Genomic DNA, 27,835 nt, shown 5'->3' with positions numbered 1-27,835 from the left:
GCGCCACCGCTCTGCTCGCGCGACTGCCCGACGAAACTAACACCGGCGCACAACTACCCGCATTTTTATCGTCATTTTTATTATCAATGTCTAATGTAGGATAGCACACAACACTAACAACATCGCTCCGTAAAGGCACGTTCACACCAACCGATGACGCAGCACGAGTATCTAATACTGTTTTCCAACTCGGGGGTACCGACCAACCGCAATCCCGGTTAAAAATAAAAATAAATAAACAAATAGCCCGAAACATTTCGAGCTAAACTCGGTTTAAGACGTGAGTTATCCGTTACAATATCATTTAATATGAGTGAGTCTCACGGTAGTTTCATGTGTTTTTCATGAACCAATAGAAACGCTTCATTTACCCCACCTCGCTCCTCTCAGCTGTTTCCACTAGAGTTAGAGCTGTGCTGTGCAAGGACAGGTAAATCAAGTGTTTCTATTCGTTCATGACAAACACTTTTACACATCTTTGGTGGAAACGCAGCCAGACAGTTCATTGTGTCTTAAGGGCGGTAAGTAAGAAATTACGAACGAGAGTCGATTAGAAGCCCGAAGTCGAGTCGATGTTTGTAATTCTAGTACCGCCCGTGCGACATACAATGTTTTTCATCACATTTGCGAGTAAAATTGAAGGGTCCACGGAGAGAACATGCCTAGTCACCTTTTTTTAAAATTGAGATTTTAATCTCAAAATATAGAGCTCACAAAGTACTATGACTTACCATTGAATTAAATAATCTGAAAACAATATAAAATCTATTTTTTTATCTTTTAAATAAATGGTAACCATAGTAATTGTTCGTGATGACTAACTTTCAAACCGCTATAACTCAAAAAGTTGCTTAGGTGACTAGACACTTTCTTTCCGTGGACCCTTCAATTGTACATTTGTAAAAGAAAAACTAATATTTTTTTCAAAAATTGCCGATACCGCTAACTGGCTGAAATTGCCGTTACCGCTGGCTGATTTGTCAGAAGTAGAAGACTTGCCCCATTTTTTGTTGGAATGTGTTCGGAATTCAGAGTTGAGAAAAATTCTAGGGTGTTTGGGTTTCATGCACAATGGCCAGGTCAATTGTTGGCTCTAATATACCACTTTTTTGATCTGTCCCTTGTGTACGGAACTGAGCGAGCACCCATGAGGCTGACATGACCACCTGGAGTGCTTAAAACCTCAACAAAAAAATTCGCGCATCACACTCACTCACACACTTTGCGATTTTATTTTCCGCTACAAGTAGATGGCTGGGGCCCCCTAGAGTGTGTTATTCCACTACACGTGCCGCGTGCCAGTGAATACGAGTTATGCGATGGACAGAGAGGCACGATTCTTATGCCTAAACGACACTTGTATGGCAGTGAGGCTTCTGTACTTTAAATTATTCTGTGACCATACCCGGGTTACTACAACATTACTTTCCCCAAGTTTTTTTTTGTAGATCCATTGTACACCTCAAGAAAATTATCATGACTCAAACGTAGAGTAAGTTTTTGGTTACTCACCGTGGGGCACCAAACCCCCAGCATACGCCGAGTACGGTGGTGAAGAGCACAAGAGCAGAACATGACGCGACACGTCCGTCCGTCCAAGCTCCTCGAAGCAAGCTGCCGCAGCCACTAGAGCTTCTGTTATGCAGGCTCTGCTCTCAGCTTGGCCTCCAATAAATCTGGGTAGCGACATTATTTTTACATTATTTCATGTTTTTTGTATACTTCAATTCATGAGGGTTATTCGACACGCAAAATATCGCTAGATGGCGTTAGTGTCGTGAGGTCCGTTTAACATTTGCGTCGCTCGCGCGATTGGCTGAATATTAATAACAATCCCCCACATTTAGTCGCTAGTCGCTAAATTGCAGCGATAAATCTGGTCACGTGACCCCATTTTGAAGGTGATTTTGAATTTCCGCGACTCAAAAAAGTAGTGTCAAGTCGCTCGGGCTCAGGCCTAAAATAACCGTTTTCCCTAAAATGTATTTTTCGCAAAATGTCTACTTTTCATAATGTCAACACGTCTTTTCCATAATGTCAGCTTCTCAAAATGTCAGCTATTTAAAATTGCCTGTCTCCAAGAATGACAGTTTTTGTATAATGTTCGCTTTTCAGAAAGTGCTTATTCTCAAAATATCTGCAACCTCAAAATATCCGCCTTCTTATAACGTTGGCATTCCAGAAAAGTCTTATTCCCGAAATATCTCCAATCATGGTCTTCAAATTTCATCTAAATCGGTTTAGCGGTTTAACCGTGAAAGAGTAACAGACAGACGGACTGAGTTACTTTCACATTTATTAGCATTGATTTAAGTAAAAAACTCTACAAAAATCCCTTCGTTCGGGTACGAAACCGGTTGAGAACGAAAAATATTTGGTTCTAAAGCAGCGTTTCCACCAGAGATGTGCGAGGATGTGTTGCGAGGAATATGTTTTTCATCAACCAATAGAAACGCTTCATTTACGCATCCTCGCATAGCACATCTCTGGTGGAAACAGCTCAGCGAAGCGAGGTTTTTGTAGATACAAAACAATAGAAGGATGTGTGCGAGGATGTGTTGCGAGGATTGATTTGAAAATAAAGCAGACATTATGGGAAAACAAACATAACAAGACTATAGTTTTATTAGTATTTAAAAAAGTGAACATAACGGGAAAGCAGAAATTATAGTAATGCTAATATTATAGGAATGTAAACATTAGGAATAGACGACTTCCTGAGATTGTACACATTTTAAATAGCAGACATTTTGAGAAAGCTGACAAAATAGAAGTGCTAACATTGTGAAAACGCAAACGTTTTGGGAATTGTACATTTTAGGAAAACAGACATTTCAAGCCTGAGCCGTCGCTCGAGCAGCAGCGACAAGATGGCTTCTTGCAAGATAGATCTTGGCCTTGGAAGCTGATTTCTTAATCACATTAAGATTGATTTTTTGGAGTCTTTTGTATTATTTATTTCAACTCCAAATTTTTGTTACTTTTACGGTCATCCCGTAAAACCCATATCGAAGATATGCTTAAGTGACTAAATAGGAAACAACAAGCTGAGATATGTAGTGCATAGGAGAAATTCGTGTCTGCTCCACTGTCCAGCGGTGGTGTAGCGGTATAGCACGCGGCACGGAATGCCGAGGACCTGGGTTCGATTCCCAGCGCTGGTTTTATTTTTCTGGTTTTTCTGTGCATCTATATTTCGGTTGTTTGTATTTTCTTAATCTCATTTAATAGCAATCGTGGCAGTGGTACAAATAAGATAAATTGGAGTGAATGAAAAAAATAAATAACAGTGTTTTTACCGAAATTGAAGAGGTTTCTTTTTCCAGCGATAAAGCTCAACATTTTCAGCTTTATCGCTAAATGTCACGTGACCAGATGTGACACTGGAAACGAGCGTCGAGCGATTGCATGTGGCCCCACGTTAAATGAGCCAATCGCAAGCAAGACTGATACTAACGCCATCTAGCGATCTTTTGCCTGTCGAGAACCCTCATAGATAGATTTGTTATTAAGCGTAGCATTAAGCTAATAGGACAGTTTTGTAAAGATAATTAGTCGAAGCCGTGGTGGCCTAGTGGTTTGACCTATCGCCTCTCAAGCAGAGGGTCGTGGGTTAGAACCCCGGCTCGCACCTCTGAGTTTTTCGAAACTCATGTGCGGAATTACATTTGAAATTTACCATGAGCTTTGCGGTGAAGGAAAACATCGTGAGGAAACCTGCACAAACCTGCGAAGCGATTCAATGGTGCGTGCGAAGTTCCCAATCCGCACTGGGCCCATGTGGGAACTATGGCCCAAGGCCTCTTGTTCTGAGAGGAGGCCTGTGCCCAGCAGTGGGACGTATATAGGCTGGGATGAAAGATAATTAGTATAAGATATTATTTGTTTTCATTAGCATCAACTTTTGCCGGCGACTGTATCTGCGTAAAATTTGTTAAAATTGCTATCCCGCGGGGACTATGCCATGCCATTTTCTAGGAGAAGAACCACACCAAATTTCAACACCGTTTCAGCAATTTATGCGTGAATAGGTAACAGAAACAGACAGACATGCTTTCGCATTTATTACACTAGGTGACACTAGTAAGTATTTGCTTCAACAAAAATCTAAGATTTAAAAAACTATATAAATTTTCAGATCAGCAGATAGGGTTTCAACTCAAATAGGATCCATAACAATAAAAATACTGACTGAATCTTGTCAATTGTTTCTACAACAGTCTGTGGGCAGGTGAACGGTCCATAAGTAGCCACTGGCAAACCCAGTAGATTGTCCGCAGCCTGGTAAGTCACTATTCCATACACAGAGCCATTCCCGCCACCTTCCTCCAATGTGCCTCCGTGGAAATACCTGCAAAAATAAAGTACCAGTTGCTTAATAAAGTACAAGTGAAGATTAATTGAATAGATCAAAGTATTTTTGTCTATTTTATTATTTACAATACTTGATTTAATTCCAGATTGTTTATTCAATTATAAAAGCAGTAACTATTTTTTAATTTTAACAAGCAGTACTTAATCTATTTTTAAAATGTCAAATTTTCCACCATCTTTATGCTAGTCTATGCTGTTACAGATTATACCCATGTTTCATTCAAGAAATAACGTCAGATTTTGACAAAGATTTTTCAAATGAAAATTAAATTTTGGAGGAAATAGTGATTATAAGTCTAGTTAAAAGACACAAATTATAGATGAATGTGTTATTGATTCAATCCACTGGGTTTTATACAAGATATTTTATAAAATCGGTTTGTTTACACTTTGTATAAATTGGATTGATATAAACCATACATAGTACACAATATAAATATTTACTATAGGAGTACACCATAAGCAGGTCATAACACTTATTTCTACCATCAGCATTGGCTATGTATTATATTTTGTAATAAGCAAATAAATCAGTTTTACAATCGCTATTTGTAAGTATGCATATCTATCAAATTAAATAAATTAAGTTCATTTAAGATTAAGTTTGCAGGTGGTAGGACCTTGTGCAAGGTCCGCCCGGATTTCTACCACCATCTTGCTTGGTAATCCTGCCCTGAAGCAGCAGTGCTTGCACTTTTGTTTGCGTGGAGAGTAAGACAGCCCATGAAATTACTGACACTTGAGGTATCCCATCTTAGGCCTCTAGGTTGGCAACGCATCTGCAATACCCCTGGTGTTGCAGATGTTTATGGGCGGTGGTGATCTCTTACGATCAGGAGACCCACTTGCTTGTTTGCCATCCAGTCGAAAAAAAAAAGGTCTCATGTTCCATCTACTATCAAGAAACCTACCAAGTAAATGTGAAAGCAAGTAAAGCACTCGAACATGTAAGTACTTATTAATGTAAAACTTGACGTTGGATTTTTCTGCAGTGTATAACTACTGTATTATAATAGTACTGGCTTTTGTCAGCTGCTGCGCCCGCGTGGATTCGGTTATCGCGCACTGTTCCCTCGGGAACTGTGCATTACACTCTTGGGCCCATAAACTATATCTATGCCAAAAATCACGTCAAGCCGTCGCTCCGTTTCAAACACAAACATAAAAACACACACACTTTCGCATTTAAAATATTAATAGTATGGAAGTATGGATTAAACCACACATTATGATATGAACTATTCCGAACTTACTCAAGAGTAGGCACAATGTAATTAGTTTTTAATTCATTTATAAATGCCCCATTTGTAGAAGTGGCTTCGATGATGAAGATCAATTCCGCTGCCACTGGCGTCTCGGGGGCATTCACCACCATATTTAAGGTTTAGTGAGTTTACTTTTAAAAATCTATTATGAATGGCCAAACATGTTGCAGTTTATATTAAAAATATGTTAATAATGTTGCTGTTTTCTTGCTGTGCAAACAAATACAACTACAATTACAATACAAACAACTACGTATTATGCCAAGAAGACCTATGCATTATTCTCTACAGGTACTAATACGATTATTGCATTTTTTTGCATTGCTGACAGACTGTCATGGATTGTTATCCTGTCAGTGTCATTCGTGACAATCGTGACACATACGTGACACAAGACAGACAAAAGATGTTTTGGAACTATGAAAAAATGCTTTTCCTAAAACAATTCCTCATAAAACTAAAAAGATTATTTTTTGAAATTCGACAATACGATACGAGTTCTTGATACATTTTATTTTTCTTGATAATCATCAATTTTAGGGACATTACTATTATTCGTATAGCATCAAAGAGTTGAAATTACGTAAAAAGTGCGTTTATTTCATTTACCGCAGTAAACTTTAAAGTTACCATGTATCTCCAAAGTTCCAAATAAAAGAAAGTTGGGAGCATAATAAAAGAGAAGTATAGAAAGGGTAGAAATAGGGAATCACGGACTACTTAAAGATACTACACACGTAGGATTTTTTTTTTTTTTTTATTTGACTGGATGGCAAACGAGCAAATGGGTCTCCTGATGTAAGAGATCACCACCGCCCATAAACATCTGCAACACCAGGGGTATTGCAGACGCGTTGCCAACCTAGAGGCCTAAGATGGAATACCTCACGTGCCAGTAATTTCACCGGCTGTCTTACTCTCCACGCCGAAACACAACAGTGCAAGCACTGCTGCTTCACGGCAGGATTAGCGAGCAAGATGGTGGTAGCAATCCGGGCGGATCTTGCACAAGGTCCTACCACCTGCAATTAGGGAGGTAATTAAAGTTCACGATCTAAATTTAAAAAAAACCGGCCATGAGCGTGTCAGACACGCCCAAAATAGGGTTTCGTAGCCTTTACGAAAAAATTAAGTACTTACTAAAAAAAAATATAAGGATTTCGTATTTTATATGGAATTTTCCAAGTTTAGGTATATTTTATACCTTAGGCTGCTTTTTACTCTTAAACTAATTAATTCTCAAGCAAACTTAGTCGTTATAGTTTTCCTTTTAAGTTTGATATACTTACTACCATCCTGGATTTTTTTCAAATTTTTCCACCCACTGGTTTAGATTTTAGAGGGGGGGCTCTAAAATCTAAACCAGTGGGTGGAAACGGTGGGACGCCCGATTTTAATGAAAATTTGCACTTTAAAGTTGAATATTTCGCAAACCAATCACTGAAATACCTATCCATCGATACCCCACACTATAGGGTTGAATGAGAAAAAAAAAACACCCCCACTTTACATCTATGGGAGGTACCCTAAAAAATTTTTTGTTGAATTTTTTATTGTACCATTTTGTCGGCATACTTTACATATATACTTGCAAAATTACAGCTTTCTAGCATTGATAGTCCCTGAGCAAAGCCGCGGACGGACAGACAAACAGACAGACATGGCGAAACTATAAGGGTTCCGTTTTTGCCATTTTGGCTCCAGAACCCTAAAAATGCGTAAACAAAATTGGTGAAAAAATTTGTACAAATTTAATTTAGCTGCTATAAACTTCAGAATGACGTCACGTCACTAACAAACAAAGTGCAAAATATGGAAGTTACCCGACTACTTACTTCTATTAGATGGTCTGTGCATAAGTAGTAAGTAAAGTAAACATGGCAACATTGGCAACTAAACTAAAGTTAACTTCGTAGTTTTTGTATTTTTGTGTCATTTGTTTTCTTTCAGATACGTCGGTTGCCAAAAGCATAAAAAGGTGAAGTTGAAGTTCAAAGTTTAAGTAATTTTCCTCAGAATAATAACTAAGGCAAAAAAATAACAAATAAATAAATCATTTTCAAACGTCTTTTTCTCTGTCAAAACTTCAGTCAAAATTGCAATTCGATAAGTCATATTGTTGTATTGTAATTGATAATAAGCTGTTCAAAACTAAATGATATAAGTAAAATCATCCTATCCATCGGTCTTATAATGGCAGTGTATCTTCGCTCGTTTCGTGTTTTTGGCCGGTATCATCGGCATTCTGCGTCAGTTACATCAACATCATGCAGACGGTTCGCCGGTAGCGTCACTGGAACTGCTGTTCAAGAAGAAGTCAACACTGAGCTGCTGACTTCTTACAATACCGACATTAAAGCAGGTAAGGTTACAAATTCATGGCAGTGAATGACTTTATTACGGGTACGTATTATAATGTATAAATTTAAAATACATATCGGTTGAAATACATACAGTTGAAATACCGAAAATTATAAAATATAATGTATCAAAATATATAAAGTTATTTGAGATAAGTTCTAAACGCATAAGCTTGAAATGCATAGTGGTCAAAATATATAATGGTTACAACGCATAATGGTTCTTAGTCATATGGGGCACAAAATGCATATTTTCATAATGTATATGTTCAAAATCTATACAGTATGTTTTCTATAATGGTTGAAATACATACTAGACACTGAATTTTCACAAAGAAAAATGCATATATTACAATTCTGGCTTGTTTTGGTCATAGTTGAACCTAACACTAATTAATCACTAATAAATCATTTATCGCAACGTTAAACCGCATTACGGCTTGTATCGATGCTTCACAAATCACAATTACAATTTGTCACATCAAATAGTAGATGTAGACGGATAAAATACAAGATTAACTATCACATTGAAACACATTAGAAATATAAAATTGGGTGTGACTTTTGCAGAGCCATATTATCAAGCGAGTGAGAGGAACCGAACGAACAGACCCGGAAACAGTTCTAGCTCAGTAGCATAGAGTATACATAGACAATACATGTTAAGGGTACTACACAATTTCCAACACTCCTTACACTTTACATGCCAAAAAAAAAACTACAAGTATGGCTCTACATAAAGCATACTTATAATTAATTACATGCCGCAGGCTTAGTCTAGTGAAAAACACATACACATTAATATAGTGATTGATAAGGCATGCATCTAAAATTATACAAGATAAGAATGAATATCAAAAACAAGTAGAGGTAAAGCTATCGACATTTTGAAGGCTTAACATTAAGTCCCAGCATAAATTTACAATGTTTTTCAGCACAAAGGTTTTGTTAAAATGTCTGCTACCCACATTTAAGTGTCCCTTTTGAATCAGATCTTTAATAAAATGATACCTTAGATCTATATGCTTTGTTCTTCTGTGGGAGTGCTCTTTGACTAACAGTAATTTTTGAGCACTTTGGCTATCATTATAATTGACAGTATCAAAAGTTTTGTTCATAATTTCTGTCAGGAAATTTCGTACAAAACATATGTCCTGTAAACAATCTTCAAGAGCTACATATTGTGATTCACAACTTGAAAGAGAAATACACTGTTGCTTTCTTTCTAGCCTCCCAGTTAATTACATTAGATCCTAACTTAATCACAAAACCAGTATAGGAATTGTGGTCTGAAAGGTTATTGACCCAATCTGCGTCAGCGTATGCGGTAAGATTAAAATTATTGCTTTTTGTGAAACAAATGCCATAATTAATAGTAGGTACCTTTTAGGTAACGGAACACACGCTTCGCCATGCGCCAATGATTCTCATCGAAATGTGTTGAACATACTAAGTTGGCTGCATGCAAAAGATATGTCCGGTCTAGTAGAGACTGATAGATACATTAAACTTCCTAATAACTGTCTTGATTTCTGTAATTTACAATTAACCGGTAAAGGTGTTGAAACAGGTTTACAATCTGTCATATTATATTTGAATAATAATCGCTTTATGTATTCAGTTTGATCCAAAGTTGTGATGCCATTTCCTCTACAAACATTCATTCCTAAACAATTACTTAATTTGCCCAATTGTCGGACTTCAAAATTAGTTTGTAAAAGTTGTAAAATATTATTAATACAATTATTGTGGAATATATAAAAATCATCAACATATAATGCAACAATAATATATTCAGTCTTTGTCTTCTTTGTATAAATACATGGCTCACATTTACTCTGAGCAAAATTATTCTGAGCTAAGAAATCATGCATTTTGATATTCCACATTTTAAGCAAACAAACCTTATCACAGTTCTTAAAGCCTAAAGGCTGCTCCATAAAATCTTTTCGTTTAATTCGCCATTTAGAAATGCAGTTGTTACATCAATATGGTCTACGTCTAGGTCTAATTCTGTAGCAATAGAAAATGCAAGACAGGTGCAAAGGTGTCCGTATAGTCAATGCCCTCTACCTGACTAAAGCCGCGGGCTACCAACCTAGCTTTAAATTTGACAGGCTTACCTGAGGTGTCGAGTTTTTTCTTGTAAACCCATTTACACTTGACTATGTTTTCATCTGCAGGTCTGTCTACCAAAATCCATACCTTGCTTTTAATTAAAGACTCATACTCACAACGCATTGTCTTCTGCCATTCATCTTTTTCAGAAGATTGCATGGCTTCGCAGTATGATCTAGGCTCATCTGGCGAATGCCCTTCTGCTATCATAGATAAATCATAGTCTCTGAGATGGTGTGGCACATTACCTCGTGTTTTACGTACGCGACGTGAACGAGACGTGTCGGAAACAGCCGGCAGCGTCGGCTCACTTGGTGGAGACTCCGACAGAGAAGACACGGGACCCCCTGTAGCACCCACTTCACCGTCGTCATGATTATCAAATGATGACTCCGGCAGGAGAAGACAAGGCGCCCCTCGGGTCGCAATCCTCATCACCGGGACTGTCATTTGCACTTTCATCGCCCGTACAGTAGTGCTCAGAGAGCGGCGATCACGCCGGTGGCGTCGGTGTCTCTCCATCTCAAGTCGTAAGAGTAGGCAACGATTTATACCTAAACTTGACTTTTGTTCGAGAGAGTCCCTTCTGTACGGTAGTACTATTAATTATTCTGTGGTTAAATTCTGGACAAACTTTACTGTTAGCGAAGTGTCCCATACTCAATCCCTGGGGAAAATTGCAACAGTAACCCTCCTGAGGGTCTACAGAACACTTATCGCCAGTGTGGGAATCTCCGCAACGGTAGCATCTAGGAAGCGAGCGGCATTTTTCCTTTGTATGCCCAAATCGGCAGCAACGGAAACACTAAATCGTTGGCAATTTGTAATGTTCTACCGGAAGGGAGTTAAAGCACATGTATATCCTACTTGGCAAGGTTTGTCCATCAAATGTGATAACTATAGTTTCTGAGGGTAGCCAGCAATATGTCCCATCAGTACCGTCTTTTTTATACTTAAGCCGTCTGATTTTTATGGGGCGAGCGCTTCCGGAATTTTCAGGAACCTGAATGAATTCCAGAACCTCTTCTGGGGACCATTTGGAGGGGGCTCCTCTAACAAGTCCAAGTCTGGTGACGTTGAATGAGGGTACAAAAGCCCTATATTTCTGCTGTGTTAAAGTCGGTGAACTTAAAAAGGAATTAGCGTCGTCGGCCGATTGGAAACTAACAGACACTCTGTTGCGACCAATTCTTTTAATACTACCTTCAACAACGTTGGGAAACTCTCTCAATCTTTTTTGGAGGAAAAGTCCAAACGATATAGGATGCAGTATAGTACCAGAATTAGCGGCGTTCTCTAACTTTTGCACGTGGACTACAAAAGGTCCCTGATCACGGTCTGAGTATCGTTCACGCCCGATAGGTGTAAAGGGCGATGTTGGGTCTGAGTCAGGGGATCGGTCAGAGGGTCCGTGATAAGGTCACAATTTTCTTGACCCAATTGCATCGGCGTGTCAGTTAAACGGGCTTTTGTCAGAGATATCTGAGCATCTCGTGGAAGACGCAGACGACGCGTCTTGGGCGTCCAGTCTCGGAAATAATTTTGAGTCTCGGGACTGAGACGAGACTATAATATCTTCAGTCCCGGGAGTCTCGAAATTTCGAGACTTCCTTTTTCGACAAATCCTTTTGGGTGGTCCGAATTTGAAGTCATAGTCGTCGTAGTTGCACATAAAAAAGTAGCGGGAGAAGAGCGGGCGACTTGAAATATCACGAAAAAAAAATCCTAATTCAAAAGGATGCATGTCCAAAAATGCAATTTCGGTTAATTACACTTTAAGTAAAAATTTTCAAAAACTAGAAAACTTAGCATACGAGTATGTCCTAAACCATGACATTTCCCTAGCAGTATGGCCTTATGAGTGTAACAACAATTGCTCCTTATCTCCTCTTACTAAGAGTTAAGATCGCATAATCTTCTATCCGTTTTTATGGCTTAGTTAGTGACTGCAATGCAATGAATCCGCTTGGGGTAGGTAGGTATAAAATATGTAGATGACGAAATACAATTTCTTCCATGCATCGTCGTTAAATACTATCATGTAGTGAACAACATAATCATCACAGTATAACCACAGTTTACCTAGCTAATTAAAGTATTTAACGTATAGTGGATTTTTTGAGGTACTTATGAAAGTTTATTTGATTTTAATTATCGTATAGGCATTATAATACGTAAATTGTCTCTGTGGCCTGTAAAATTTTAATATCATAAGTTAAAGTTGTAATGTCCTTATTCGGAAGTTTTCAAAATGTAGGCAGTACCCGGGCCAAAAAAGAAGACTTCTTAAAACAAAAGAAAATGTTTTTGACCCACCATCGTAAATAACGGATTGTCTTTTGAAAAGACACTTGTTCCAAATAATTGACTGTAAACAATCACAAGTCCGGTCTTGCTGGACTGAATAAAATAAGTCTCGAAGTCTCGAAAATCACCGAGACTGGAACTTCAGTCTCGGGACCGAAAATGGTTCGAGTCGAGACTCTCGGAAAACCGAGAGTCTCGATTCCCGGGATGGAAGCCCTAGATTAGACGCGTCCCTTGAAGGGACTTTACGGGACCTGCCATTTGCTCCGATTTTATTTTTATTTCGCTTTCTATCACGAGCCCTCCTATTTTTATCACCCATTACCGTTGACCAAGGAAGTTCTGCCTGGCTTTTCTCAAACTCTACATGTTCAGCTAAGGATATATTTTTATCAACCACTGGGCGAAAATCCCATCCCCCCTCCCAGGATCATCTGGTCAGCATTCTCGTTCATGAGATTGCTGGCATAGACTACCCGCACAAAGAAAAAGAAAAATTAAATTAAGGATTAGTCACTAAAAACCATACAAAACTACTTACCGAGTACCGACACTCCCGTCACCAAGGAATAAAGGAATAGCAACTATTTAAAGAATAAAAAATATGAAATCATTAAATAGTTCCACAAAATTCGAAAACTGACTGTACTACGATCTTAAACACAACCGCTCGCGATCGACACTCATCCGAACTCCAATTCTATTTTTAGACTCCTGCGTCACACCTTAGTGTTACCATATTATTAAAGTTGCGTTCAGAAACGTTTAAGGAACTCACCAATAATTCTTAACCGCGATTATTCGCGACAAGCATTGACAGCTCTTTTACAAATTTAGCTCAGTGGTAGTTTGATTGCTTATCAAGTAGAAGGTACGGGTTCAAACTCAAACCCGCTGAAGTAAATATATTTTTTTCTTCATGTTTATTTTTTTTCCAGAAATACGATTGCGAAGCATCAAAGCTACATGAATTAATTGGCATTATTTTAATCTTCTGAGTTTATTGCATCCCATCCCACTAATATTATAAATGCGAAAGGTTGTAAGTCTGTTTGTTTGTTTGTTACTTTTTCATGTCTAAACCACTGAACTGATTTAAATTGAATTCGGTATACAGATAGTTTGAGTCCCGGAGAAGGACCTAGGATAGTTTTATCCCTGAAAATGCGACGTGTAATATTGTACTAAACGCTATATATTTTTTAAAATGTTACGCTCATTACTCGGCAGTAGCAGTAGGTTAGTCAAAAATAGTTCTAAAAATGGATTTATTAATTTAAACTCCTAAAAATTACAAAGTAAAAATGTCGTCAAGATTTTCGTCATAATTCAACGTTCCCGCTAAGTACCGTAAAATGCGTTTAGCTGCTAACCAATGCGTATTATCAAAGTCATGATTAAATTGGCTTAACTGACTACATGCATATGCAATGTTGGCCGTGTACAGATGGACAAATAAATTAAACAACCTAATAATTCTCTATACTTGTAAATCTCATCATCCAAACAATCCAACTCTGGTTTATGCAATTTAGAAGTAACTGCCATGGGCGTAGATACACTTTTACAGTTCTCCATGCCAAAACGCCTTAACAATCTCTTTGCGTATTCAACCTGGCTGGTCCAACTTCAAAACATCTTTAACTCTTCACGAGTCACATTAATTCCTAAACAATTTCTTAAGGCTCCTAGATTTTTAATTTCAAAATTACATTCTAAAAGCTTAATTAATTCATTCTTAGTCTTCAAGTCATTACTAAATATATAATGGTCATCAACATATAGAGCAATTGTCAATAAATTATTATTCTTCTTAACATTCACACAGGGTTCACATTTGTTGTTTTTTGTTGTTGTTTGGCTTGTTTAAGACCGTAAATGCTTTTGTGCAACAAAAATATCTTACTGTCATTATTTACAAAACCTACAGGCTGCTCCATATAAATAATTTCATTTAATTTACTGTTAAGAAATGCTGTTGCAACAACCACATGGTCAATATCCATATTCAAGTCATTAGCTAGGGAAAACAAAATACGCATAGTGCTGTGGCGAACTACAGGAGAAAAAGTCTCATTGTAATCAATTCCTCTCTTTTGTGAGAAGCCACGAGCAACTAATCGCGCCTTAAATTTATCCTTACCTGACGTATCTTGTTTTACCTTGAAAACCCACTTACACTTGACGATATTAGCGTCCTTAGGACGATCTACCAAATACCACACTCCATTTTTAATGAGCGTGTCATACTCTTTTTGCATATCACTATGCCATTCCTCACTACATGGAGACGACACAGCTTCATCATATGTAAGTGGTTCAGTCTCACACTGAGCTAACAAAGACATATCATAACTGTCATACCTTGAATGAAGGGGCATTGCAGCGAGTACTGCGGACGGGTCGTGAAGTGACGGCACCAGAAACATCTGGACGAGTCACAGGGACCATCACAGGAACATCTTGCCCTGGATGAGTCTCCGCCGGATATGACATTATCTTCTCCGTTTGCTTGTAGCATCTGTTGCTTCTGGTTCAATATCATTGTTTGTAGTATCTCCTTTCTCACTTTCATTAAGGCTCTCAATGGTGGTACTGACCATTTTTATTCGAATTGAAATGATTCCACAATCGATACTGAGTGAAAAATGATTCATTGTTTTGCACACCCCGTACTACATTTTTGATGTCTAAATTTATTAATCATTTCTGTACGGACAATCTTATTAAACTCAGAAAATGATAATATTTTTTCAGGTTTATCCTTTTGTGTTGTGAGTCCATCAGAACTGGATGTAGGCTTTGCTAGGCATTTAGAATAATCCACAGCATCAGGATTGAAAGAGTAGAGGCCACAAGCTCGAAAGCCATTGACAATCCAGGCAGGACTGCAGGACTGATTTTGTCAGTAACTTTTTTCAAAACCAAAGCAAAATTTTGCTTGGATACTACTTCGCCAATGTTTTCCAGAAGTCATTCTCTAACAGCTTGAGAGTTGCAACAGTTGAATTGTTTCACGGGCTTAAATAGTGATACATCAGCTGGCTGAAGAATTCTAGTGGCGTTTGGATACAGCGCAAAATTTATATTTGAAGATAGTGAGGTAATCAGGTAATAATACACTTAGCTCGTCGGTCAAATGAGATTTATGTACATAATGAGATTATTTATCTACAAACAGCAAATACTTGTAACTGAATATTGTTTTTCACCAGAAAAGGGTAAAAAATATGCTCGATGATATACTTAAACGTATCAGCAGTCATCCAACCCGAACTACTAGTAGCTACGCCCCAATCATCTGGTACAGTTTACTTGATTTTTTCAGGTAAACTTTGGCAAGGGAAGACAATTGTTGGCAATACCATGTGTCCATCAGCCGATATTGCAAAAAGTACTGTCAAGTTTTCTTAAGCTTTTCCTTTATCGATAATATTTTCATTTTTCTTTCCTTTTTCAGCAAAAACTTTAACATTACATGGACAGATTTGAAACCCACTTTCATCAGCATTAAAAAATCTTTATGGGTCATTCAATATATGCGTTAAATCAGAGTTGCTTAATTGTTCCATGATTTGCTAAACCAGTTTCTGATGTCGGATTCGGACACACATGCACTCGCCTGCGTGACAGCTTCGCCTGTTCTTTGAGTTAACCTAGGATGGCGTTTGAGGAAGCCTTTTAACCATCCTTTACCGGGTCGGTTTTCATGGAAAGGGGTCTCTCTTGGGTTTTTACGAGGGGCACACTGAAATGATCGGGAATAAGAAAAACCACATGCACGGTATAGCTAAATTGTATTTTATTGTTTTTCGAAGTATTCTCCGTTCAACTTAATGCACTTTTCCATTCGTGCAAACTGTTCATTAAAACAGTAATTCCAGTCTGAAGTTGATGTTGACAAAATGGCTAATTTGTACGCTTCCACAGCTGCTTCGGGGTCTTCAAACCGTTGACCGCGTAATAAATCTTTCATACAAGGGAATGTAAAGAAATCGTTTGGGCTCAGGTCAGGACTGTACGGAGGATGGCTCATCAGCTCAACGTTTTCCTGCTTCAAAAAAACATTTGTCTTCCGAGCCGTATGGGAGCTCGCATTATCGTGATGTAAGATGATGCGACGTTTCGGGTTATATTTTTGGAGTTCGGCTATCATTTCTGGCAAACAAACCGTGATCCGTGGAAACTGCGTGCGTTCCTGTAAAGGAATTGTAGCAACATGCCCCTTTTTCGAGACAAACGTAGCGACCATTTTCTTTGACACGCTGCGGGAGCGAACCACTTTCGTTGGTTTGACCTCGTCTTCGAAGACCCAAACTGCTGACTGATGTTTTCTTTCAGGTTCGTATGAATAAATCCATGATTCGTCACCTGAGACGATATTATAAACGGCATTTGACTTCTCTCCGTTGAAGCGTTGCAGAGTATTCCGGCACCAATCTACACGAGCCGCCTTTTGCTCTTCGAACAAATTGTGGGGAACCCAGCGGTAGCTTTCTTACACACAGCTCATTATGTAATATCGACTGATATGCAGTCATTCCGATACTGATAACAGCCCGAATCTGCTCGTATGTCACATGACGGTCATCTAATATAATAGTTCGCACAGATGCGATGTTGTGAAAGTGACCAGGTATCTCGATCCACCCCAGCTAGCCACTGGCAATGGTCCACACACATCGCTATGAATGAGCTGTAGAGGTTGTGTTGTTCGGCTTGAGCTTGCTTTTGGGAAAGATTCGGCCGTGAGCTTCCCCTTATGACAAGCCTCACACTTGTTTTGAGCTTCACCCTGAAACACAACACCACAAACATGCTTTCTTAGCCTATTCATACCTGCAATACTTAAGTGACCAAGCCTTTGGTGCCATAAATCCACATTGGACGGAGCACAGCCAGCAACTGCAGCACTCGGTGACTCCTGCCCATCACGCAGAAGCAAAGAATGCATCCTATTGAGCGAGTTACCCTCACATACACACCCATCTAATTTATAAATGCCATTGGAACATATTGCTTTTACTAAATAATTGCCAGAAATTTCACAATCCCTATCATAAATAAAACAACCTTTTTGATCAAATCGTACAGTAAAACCATTCTGACATAATTTGGATACTGATAAAAGATTTGCAGATAAATTGGGGACAAACATTACATTATTAAAAATTCTAACCTTTTTGTTAATGCTAATATGAAGATCTCCAGTGAAAGTACTAATCATTTGTTGATTGTTGGCAGCAGCAATCACTTGAACACTAGTGCCTTTGATATTCGAGAGTAAGTCTTTGTTATTACACATATGATTAGACGATCCACTGTCTACAAAAACTGGTTGAGTAGTAGCGCTGTGAGCCAAAAATGCAGAAATTTCCTGGTTTTCTTTCTTCTTCTGTGACTTGTCTCTTCTTAGTTTAAAACACTTGGGTTTAATATGACCAATTTTTCCACAATATTTACAAACTATTTGTTTCTTCGTCACAAAAGCAGCAGTACTTGAGGTTTCATTAGACCCATTTTTTCTGTGAGCTTCCTGAAGCAGTCTACTTCTCACCATTTCACTCTGAAGATTGGATGAAATACACAGTGTTTCAAGGTTCGACACCAACGAATCATACTCCTCAGGTAAGCCGCTAAGCAGGATCTCAGCTATTTCTTCATCTTCAATTGTTTTCCCAATGCCAGCTAATTGGTGAACGAGTGACATCACTTTTTCTATGTACTCTGACATTGATTTGAAATCGTTGAAGTTAATTCTGTGAAGTTGTCTCAAGAGAAGAACCCGCGGTATAGACCGCGATCTTCGAAGACATCAGCTAATTTTCCCCATGCTTCAGAAGCGGTTTTAGCCTCACGCACATACTGTTAAAGAGATGGTTTGATTTTTTACTTCTAAAATAGATTTGACATTCTGAGATGAATTTCTTCTATTGTTGTTTAAAACCATTTAATTTTCCAGATTAGGGTCGATGCGCTTTGAATTTATGCCAAAATTGTTATCGTGCTGGTCTCCAGGTTCGTTTTCGTCGAAATGTGTTAGATATAGTCAGGAATCGGAAAAGTCTTGCTGAATTTGCCGTCTGGCTTGCGCAGACGGCCAGTATTTGTTCTATTGCCAAACATCTCACTTCGTCCAAGTTTCTGCTCTTGTTTTCAAAGCTTGTTTTGAAGATAACTGGCATTTTTCCAAGTTTAATGTCTGGCCAGCTTCACGCAGACAAAAGTACATCTTCTAATTTAGCTAACGCCTGCTTCTCACCTTCTGCGCGGAATCAAGATGTCATCTATGTACACCAAGACTCCTTCAAGTCCTGCCAGGGCATTGTTAAAGTGTTCGCTGGAAAACTGAAGTGCATTGGCCAATCCAAACAATGTTCTCAAAAATTCGAATTGCCCATCTGGCGTAACGAAAGTTTTCTCAATGAATAAAATCCAGATTTGAGATCTAAAATGAAAATGAAAAAATGAAAAAAAAAATTGCCAATTTTGAAGTAGGTACATTACGTAAGAATGTATATGGCTAATTAACCAAGTAGGAACTAGTTTAACAGCGGTTCTCACACTAGGTCGGGCCTGTATCGTGAGAACCAGTAATTTGGCATTGAAAAAATCAAACTAAGATTTCGCTTTTACAGAGCAGAGATGGCTAGCATGCATAAAAACACTAAAAGTCTCGTTACAAGCTATAGTTTAAAAGAAAAATAAAAACAAAAAAATCAGAACCGACTCGCACAAACGCTACATAGACAAGTGTCGGACTCGCTTCTCGCAGAATTACGCAACAAGCGCATTATGTACAGTCAAGGGCATAAATATATATACGTTCCAAAGGCGTCAAAAATACCTGTACAGTTGCATTAGCCAGAAATAATCTGTACAGGTGTAATACCGCCAAAAAATATGTGATCATTTAAATTAGTCAAAAGATCTAAAACATTTACATGGCATAAATAAATGTACAATGTCACTCAAATATATGTAGGCAAAGAGGAGACCATAATATCTATACACGCAACTCTCACATTATTAGAACAAAACCAAGCCAAAAAATATAGTATACAACAAACAAACAAAGATTTCTAATTTTGAATTATGACAATCACCGAAAAGAGCACCGTTCTGTCATGATCGCTTTGTCCTTTTCATATTTGATCGTGACGTCATTGACGTGTCATTTGTGTTTCCTATACACCCTATTATTTAGATTCTGCTTTACAGGACTAATACCATACAAGATGGGCAAGAAAATAGGGCAAAAATATCTATACACTTTAGTACCTTGTCACTTTAACACTGTGACAGTTATCATATGGCAGTTCAAATATGACGAAATAGACAGGTACTAAAGTACACATATTTTGCATAATTTTGCACATAAATTTTAAAGTAGGTTGTCGACCTAAGTACCTAATTTAGGTCACTTTAGAAGCCTTTTCAAAAATTAATTTTATACTTGTAATGAATCGTTGACGTATAGCCGGCATGTGCACCACCGGAGTTTATTTTAGATACTCTAACTTATGAAAAAATAAACCAAATTAAGTACTAAAGCGTACATTTTTTTTTGAAAACTTAGGTAAATTACTTTCATCATAAAAAATCCATTTTTCTTTCATATTAACAACCTAATATTTTGAATATTAATATACCCTCCATTCTGCATCTTTCACGCTTGCAAACGGTCTTTCGGTCGTCCTTGGATGCAATGATTCTTTACATTTGCTTCGTCTCTATACCTTTTCACCCATAAATATACAGTATACTCTCTAAAACAAATAAAAGTAACAATAAGTCAATGAATTACCAGTTTGCTACAAAAGGGGTATTAAAAAACATTCGGAATCACTCAAATGTATGATTCGGCGCACTCACCATTACACCCAATTCCTCAGCAATTTGTAATATGGAAATTCTGTCTTCCACATCATTAAGAGTCCGCGCAAGTAAGCGCTCAACTCCGCGTTGAGATCACGCGCTAACGCTTTAAAAATGTTGTTGTTTCACCTAGAGTAAGACAGGGCGCTAGAAAGAAAGCAAGAGCGCGCTACGCGGAAGCGGAGCTAAGGACATGTCACAAGTAAACAAATATGCAGTAAAATATCTTCATACAATGGTGAAAATTATTGCAGTATCTAAGTAGATATAACAGTAGAACATCTCCAGACCAAGATTATAATATATACAGCGCGGGGAGGGCAGCTACCGGCTAGATATTATTTGGCGTTCCAAAAAACGTAAATGTACATTACACTACACATTACGCTGTAAAACTTTTTTACTGCCCATGGTTGATACACAATTTTACGTCTTCACCTTGCCAGAAAGTGGGTTTTACCATACGCATAGCGGGCGGTAAAACTCACATTATGGCCAGGATGTGGCGTAATAGTACATTATGTCTTAAGGGCGGTTAATAAGAAATTACGAACGAGAGTATTAGAAGCTCAAAGTCAAAGACTGAGGACTAGGTCGATGTTCATAATTATAGTACCGCCCGTGCGACTTACAATGTTTTCATCACATTTGCGAGTAAAATTGTATATGTGTAAAAGAAAAATATTATTGTTACAAAAATTGCCGATACCGCTGGTGCAGTTCTTGCAGCGCCAGCTACCAGCCGCCCTCCGCCTCCCGCAGCATGTGCCTGACATGCGTGCACGAGGTCGTCCTGCTAGTCGTGCAGAACCTGCGCGCCGCAGCAGTATTAGTACGCGCAACAACTCATAACGCCAAAAAAGGCCCTTAGGTTTTATTAAGGACTGCAACCAAGTTAGCCTGCAGCTTACGACACTGTTTACGAGCAAGTGTGATGAAATAGTATATTGTACAACAAAAGCATAAAACGAGCAATTTTACCCGAGACGTTCATATAGCCACCCGAGCCACGGCGAGGGTGGATAGAAACGTCGAGGGAAAATGGGCTCCAATGCTAGAGTTTTACACTCTGCTTTTCACTTCGCTTGCGAAGAAATGAAATAGCAATAGTAAAAATAAATGTTCACTTATTTGTACCTTTTATTTTTCATGCTTACTTATATTAGTTTATTGATTTATTTTCATCGATTTGATTGATTTTTAGGTGTAAAAAAATAAAAAAATATGTAGAAACTCTTTTGTTTGTGGTTTCACACCTTGATTGCCTTGACCTTAGACGAAGATTCTACTTTATGCACACTAGAGCATAAAAAGTTAGTATGTTGCCTAGATGCAGCATGAACACGCACTTTACGAGCATGAGAAATGAAATAGTCGATTGTACAACAAGAGCATAAAACGAGCCATTTTACGACGTTTACGATTTTAAGACGTTCGTTCCGGTACGAGAGGGTGGATAGACACGTCGAGGGAAAAATGGGTTTAATGCTCGAGTTTTACACTGCTTTTTACTTCGATTAATTCGAGGAAATAGCAACAGTGGAAACAATGGTTCACTTACTATGTTTCTTTTATTTTTCATGAATTACTATATACATAATTCTATTTTTTTATTTTATTGATTTATTTTGATTGATTTGGTTAATTTTTAGTTTTATATTAAATAATAAAAAATAAAAACTTTCTGTTGTGGCTGGTTGACACCTGATTAGCTTGGTCTTAGACAAAGATTTTATTTTATGCACTAGAGCATAAAAAGTCATTTTATGTCGCTTAATCTCAGCATAAAAACGAACTTTACGAGCATGAGAAGTGAAAAGTATAATATCTATAGACTAACAACATCAACTTGATTGGACACATTGAAGATTGGGTGTATTGAATAAAATAAAAAAAGTCATTACAATATTGTGTTTTATTTTTTAATACATACAAGTATGAAAATTCGCTTATTTTAAGAACTCTCTCGTATCGGTAACTTTCTAGGTAGACGCGGATCTAATTAATTCAGGTAGTATGCATTCCATGTAAAATTTTCTCATTTATTTAATATGCTCTCCAGAATCCTGTATCCTTTCGATTTTTTCGAATAATATGCCTTTTGGAGTCCACACCACGAAGATACAGTATCTTTTTTTGTAAATTTTAACTGACCTTGTACTGGATAAAAGTAGTTGTGATTTTGCTTCAGTTTTTATTTTCTGAGGATCACTTTCGTCCAACACACAGAAAGTAATTTTTTTCTTTAAAATAGCTTCTGTTGGCGTCATATTTGCCGCCGAAGCTGGGCATTTGATCTCCACAATTGTTTCTTCGTCTATGACTCCGTCGGGACTCGCGCCTAAATACTGGTGTTCCTCGAGGATGTATAACCACAAGGTGATACTTGCACTCCTAGTGCAGCTTCAGTCTCTTTTAAAGCGATGGCTCATTCTCATTGCCGTATCTAGTAGCATCGCTTACCTTTAAAATTGCTATATAAGAGTGTTTTTAATAATATTTTTACACGACGTGGCAGCTCTTCTCTTACATATTTGACCAAACACTGACGCAGTAAGGCGTATTTTCGTTGTTTGATCCATTCAGGGTTCGTTGCCTGCCCAACGGTATCTTTTTGATATTTTCAAGTTCTATTTTACTTTTGAAAAAGTCTGCTAAGAGTGCTTGTTTTCTTTTTTCGTAGTGCTCAACTTCCATATCTGGTTCTTTTTCGATATCACACGTAATGTATCATGGGTCCTGCGATACGTTTCTTCGTTTTGATTTTTGTCTTGGCTTGATTTTCTTTTCGCCTTTTCTGCCTGCTCTTCTCATACTTCTGCGTGTAAGTCCCCAGTTCTTCATTTTTTGTTAATACTTTACTATGGTTGCTACAAGACTCCCGGTGTTTCTTTTTGTAGCAGCTGCGTAGCAACGGACTCATAAGATCCACGAAGGGAGTAATTTATTCGTTTGCCTCCTATAAATTTTGCGAATAGTGCATTAAACTGCTCAACAATATTGTTTGTTTGCCCCATAAGGAGACTTTCGGCATTGTTTAAAATAGACTTATAGCGGTTATATGTCATACCACAAGCCACAATCTTTCATTTGGCCTATGAGTTTTCTTCGCCTGGTTTCGGGCATTACAAAATATGTTTTGCAGTTGGCATGCACACAAAAACGTGGCAAGGCCGTTCGTAGGTCTTTTTTTAATTCATTTACTTTCTCAGTAAAAGTTTTCCCTTCCATTTTCGAAGAAAGTCTATTGCTCCTTTAATTGCCTTTCGTAGTCGCAATATGTTATCATTTAGGCATTTCCTCATGTAATAGGGACAGGTCCTTGTTTATTTTCAGTTTTTTTTGTCAAATTTCTCAATTTAGTGCAATAATTTCGTAATAAATGATTACTGCATTCTATTTTGTGTATAGCAGTGGAGTGCCATATGGCAATGCTTCGTTTAAAGCACTCATGACACTGCTATCGCCATCACAATAAGTTTGGTGTATTTCAAGCCATGCATATTTATGCTGCATTTAAAACCTTCTACTACACCGTCGGCTTCCATTGCTGTGGAGCTACCAGACCAGTTTTTAAAACATTTATGTTTCTTGACCTCAATCTTTTTATTACTTGCAACAGCGCATACAGAGCAATAAGAATTCCGTATTCCTAAAAAGAGAACCTTTTTAGTTTCATACCCATAATGCACGCTACCCGGATAATGAATTATAATTGCTGGTACGATATGATCTTTTTCCCCACGATGCGTCCGCTACTACTGTGATGTAGGGAACGCCATCAGCGTCTACGTTTCCTTTTTCAATTGCCATTTGTTTTTCTTCGAGTCCTGCCTCAAACATGCTCTCAAAGAGATATCTTTTAAAACATCCCCAAGCAACAAATTCTCTTTCCCAAATGTTTTCTCCGCTATACATGGCATATCTAAATGAGCGCAAAGCTCATCTAATTGGGAAAAGCCACTACCCGAACATACGACTGCTTGAACAACATTTTTATTAATTTTAGACTCTAGTTTTTCATTATTAAATGCTTCTTTTTTGCCACACATTTTGCATTTGAAAAGAAAAGTTGACTGGAATCCGATTCTCGACTCCTTCACAAAATCCATATCTTTAAAGCTGCAATTAAATGGACTATGATCCACAGCCTTCATTTGTTCAAATAAATATTGAACATTGAAAATTCGTCGACCTGTCATTTTACGTACGACTTCTCATTGCTATCATGATCAAGTTCAATTTGTAATGATGGTGTCGAGGACGGAGTACTCGGACTCAAATTTCTGAAAGGAAAAAAAAGTTACGTTATATTTATACCATGCAAGGTTAAATCAGAGTATACGGTGAAATAAAAATTTGATACTGCATTATGAGGCGTACACTACTACAGAAAACTTCTAAACGCGGTGACGCTATGCAAAAAATACGTTTCGATTTTCGGTGCCATATTGTGCGCCGCGACTACATTTTTAATACAAGCTTTTTGCTGACTGTACTTGCATTTTCATCCAAACTACTTTTCCGTACCAAATGTGGAAGAAGTGGGTCAAATTCAACTCGCAAGATTTTACCTGCACATACATTCATAGGTACATACATTGCAACTATTGCAAGGTAAAAGCTTGTAAAAATAATAATAAAAACACCAACCTGCTAAAATTTTGAAAATTGAGGCGGAGGATCGGTATTGTTATCACTATCAGACTGCTCACTGGCATGCTCTCCGGTGCCAAGCGTACTGCACATGTAAAAAAATACATACATAGTGAAATGACGTCAGTCGCCATTAGTCAAAGTAATAACAGAGACTACCAGAGGTAATACTTCGTTCGTAATACCTTACTTATCGCCTTAATGAACAATGGGATATTATAGTGCTATGACCTGTATAAGTGAAATACAGAAGTGCGGTGTACATCGATCAAGATAATAAACTGAAATCATCTTTAATAGCCGTGTCAATATAGGTACGAGTAGGTACTAGTCTCAGTGCAGTTGCAGTCAAGAGCGAAAATAAAACTACAAGTGAAAAACGTAAGTAGCTGTGAAATAAGTTTTTTTGGTAAAAAAATCTGTTCAAGCTTTTTTTTTTGCTGACTGTACTTTTTGTCGACTTTACTAGCATTGTTACCTATTAAACTACATCATACGAAATTTCAAGTCGATGCCATTAACCGTTGAAGAATTCCGTCCTGCGGAGACGATCCTGGCCGGACTACCAGGATGTCAGCTACCAGATTATTGTATTGTCACGCAATTCACATAAGTATACCAAATTTCAAGTCAATTCGACCACTGAAACTGAGTCAAATTCAACTCGCAGGATTTGAGCCTCACATACATACATACGAGTACATAGGTACATACATTGCAAGTTAAATAAAAGATTGTAAACTAGTAAAAATAATAATAAAAAACTAACCTGCTTAAATTTAGAGGTTGAGGTGGAGGAGGATCGGTATTGTTATCACTATCAGACTGCTCACTGGCATGCTCTCCGGTGCCAAGCGTACTGCACATGTGAAAAATACATACATGGTGAAATGACGTCAGTCGCCATTAGTCAAAGTAATAACAGAGACTACCAGAGGTAATACTTCGTTCGTAATACCTTACTTACCGCCCTAATACACAATGTGCTATTACAGTGCTATGACCTGTATAAGTGAAATAACAAGTTTGTGTGGTGTACCTACGTCGTACAAAAATAATAAATAAGGTACGAGTACGAAAATTCATAATACAAGCTTTTTTGCTGACTGTACTTTTTGTCGACTTTACTAGCATTGTTACCCAAACTACATTTATTTTGTACCTATACAAAAACAAGTCGATAACATTGTAACAGTTGAAGAGTTCCGTCCTTCGGAGACGATTCTGGCCGGACTACCAGGATGTCAGCTACCAGATTATTGTATTGTCACGCAATTTACATAATTATGCAAAATTTCAAGTCAATCCGACTGCTAGAAGTTGGTCGAATGCAAGATTTGATTACAGACAAATATCGGGACAGGTGAAACTAAATAAAAGCTTGTAATAGAGGACAAGGAAGAAAAATCTTACGCTACTGTCCTAGTTATAACTTACCTATTAGGATTAATGTTTCTTTTTTATGACGAGCCGGTCCTTTTTTTTCCTACGAGCGATAACCATAATCTTGTCTTCGATGATCTTTTCACTTCTGGAAACAAGAACATTAATAATTATTTTTTATGGGGCGCCATAGTTCGCATAGGTACTCTTTTCTCTTTCTAGTAAAACCATAATTATTTTTTGTCCAAAATCATCGTTTGTCAGTATGCGAGCCGATATATGGACCCATTTTTATAAGTACTTGGTAATATTGACTAAAATGCATCTAGGTAGGTACTTACCCTGTTTATCCATTTTTGTAACATAAAAATGCAAAGTCCATATAAGAAAGCCAAGGTCGTCGAACAGTATGTGCACACACACCAGTATCACCAAGAATATCAAATCCGTTATCAGTCCAAGTCGTAAGTAGTTAGATCGCGTTTATGATACGAAGAGAATTCACACAAAATAATATTACGTAACTCTCGCGCACAGCTGACGAGTCACTACTAACGAGCGACGCACGCACACGCAGGGCCAGCGTAAACCAAGGACAAAGGGCGGCGCGTACCGCCCTCCCCCGTACCGTTCCCCGCGCTAGAGTGATTCGCTGCAGATTCGCATAAAAAATGTATAGTTTTTTTACTGATTTTCGTAGTTTCGTTCTCATTTGAAAACCACAAAATCATTTCGGAAAAATGCTTTTTCTTATGAAACTACATAGTTTAGTCGATGCCGGAAATAGGTTTTGACTTCAATCTGAACTATATTTTGGCCGTAGTATTAACCGAACTGCACAGGGTTTTTGGCTCTTAAAATGCAAAACTTGTACTCGTTCTATTTTCTTTGTAATACCATTTCAAGAGTCATAAACTAATTTCAGGCCTAGATATGCCTTATCTCATTGTATTTACAAAAAATCATGATGATGCTACTTGTTATTTTAAAATAAGGACGTAACTACGATTTGTATGGAGAATCAAGCTTGCTGCGGACTCTTAAGAAAAGATGCGGCGTTTTATATGCGTCTGAAAACCCTGTAAATATTGAAATATTTTCGATAATATCAATAAGTGTACTGATATACCAGAATAGCATTAAATTGGAGATATATTACACATAACATAAAATCAAATTGAACGCATATCAATGGCAAACTTGACATTCGAATACATTATATCATTAAGTAGGTACGTGTACTAAGTGGCCAGTATTTAATATGCTGATATAAAACCTTTTATTAAAATATTTCAATAGTGAATGATACTTCGAATTATGTGTACATAATTAAGCCCTTACTGCTATAATATTTTTGGCTTGGGCTTTGTTTTTATGTTCTGAGAGTTGCGTGTATAGAATATTTATGGCCTCCTGATTTGCCTACATATATTGACTGACATTGTACATTTATTTATGGCCTTGTAAATGTCTACATCTTTTTTGACTAATTAA

General features: G+C 37.7%; 2 protein-coding genes across 6 annotated transcripts in view; one reads left to right on the top strand and one right to left on the bottom strand.

The window, feature by feature from the left end:
- LOC141441816 (mediator of RNA polymerase II transcription subunit 25-like) overlaps positions 1 to 5,971 on the bottom strand; it is a 28,603-nt gene extending 22,632 nt beyond the window's left edge. For all 3 annotated transcript variants that reach the window (XM_074106690.1, XM_074106691.1, XM_074106692.1), the window contains exons 1-3: positions 5,628 to 5,971; positions 4,193 to 4,351; positions 1,513 to 1,676 (exon numbers count right to left, since the gene is read on the bottom strand). In XM_074106690.1, the coding sequence (XP_073962791.1) occupies positions 1,513 to 1,676; positions 4,193 to 4,351; positions 5,628 to 5,749 (445 nt within the window). In that variant the 5' untranslated portion in view covers positions 5,750 to 5,971. The remainder of the gene's footprint in view (positions 1 to 1,512; positions 1,677 to 4,192; positions 4,352 to 5,627) is intronic.
- A 1,554-nt stretch (positions 5,972 to 7,525) lies between these two features.
- Positions 7,526 to 27,835, top strand: part of LOC141441817 (malonate--CoA ligase ACSF3, mitochondrial-like) — a 47,445-nt gene continuing 27,135 nt past the window's right edge. For 2 of the 3 annotated variants that reach the window (XM_074106694.1, XM_074106693.1), the window contains exon 1: positions 7,526 to 8,001. In XM_074106694.1, the coding sequence (XP_073962795.1) occupies positions 7,833 to 8,001 (169 nt within the window). In that variant the 5' untranslated portion in view covers positions 7,526 to 7,832. The remainder of the gene's footprint in view (positions 8,002 to 27,835) is intronic. The other variant, XM_074106695.1, reaches the window with a different exon arrangement.

The sequence above is a fragment of the Choristoneura fumiferana genome, chromosome 24, assembly GCF_025370935.1.
Source record: "Choristoneura fumiferana chromosome 24, NRCan_CFum_1, whole genome shotgun sequence".
Taxonomy (NCBI): domain Eukaryota; kingdom Metazoa; phylum Arthropoda; class Insecta; order Lepidoptera; family Tortricidae; genus Choristoneura; species Choristoneura fumiferana.
The sequence above is the reverse complement of the archived record's forward strand: the minus strand, read 5'-3'. Positions and strand labels throughout refer to the sequence as shown.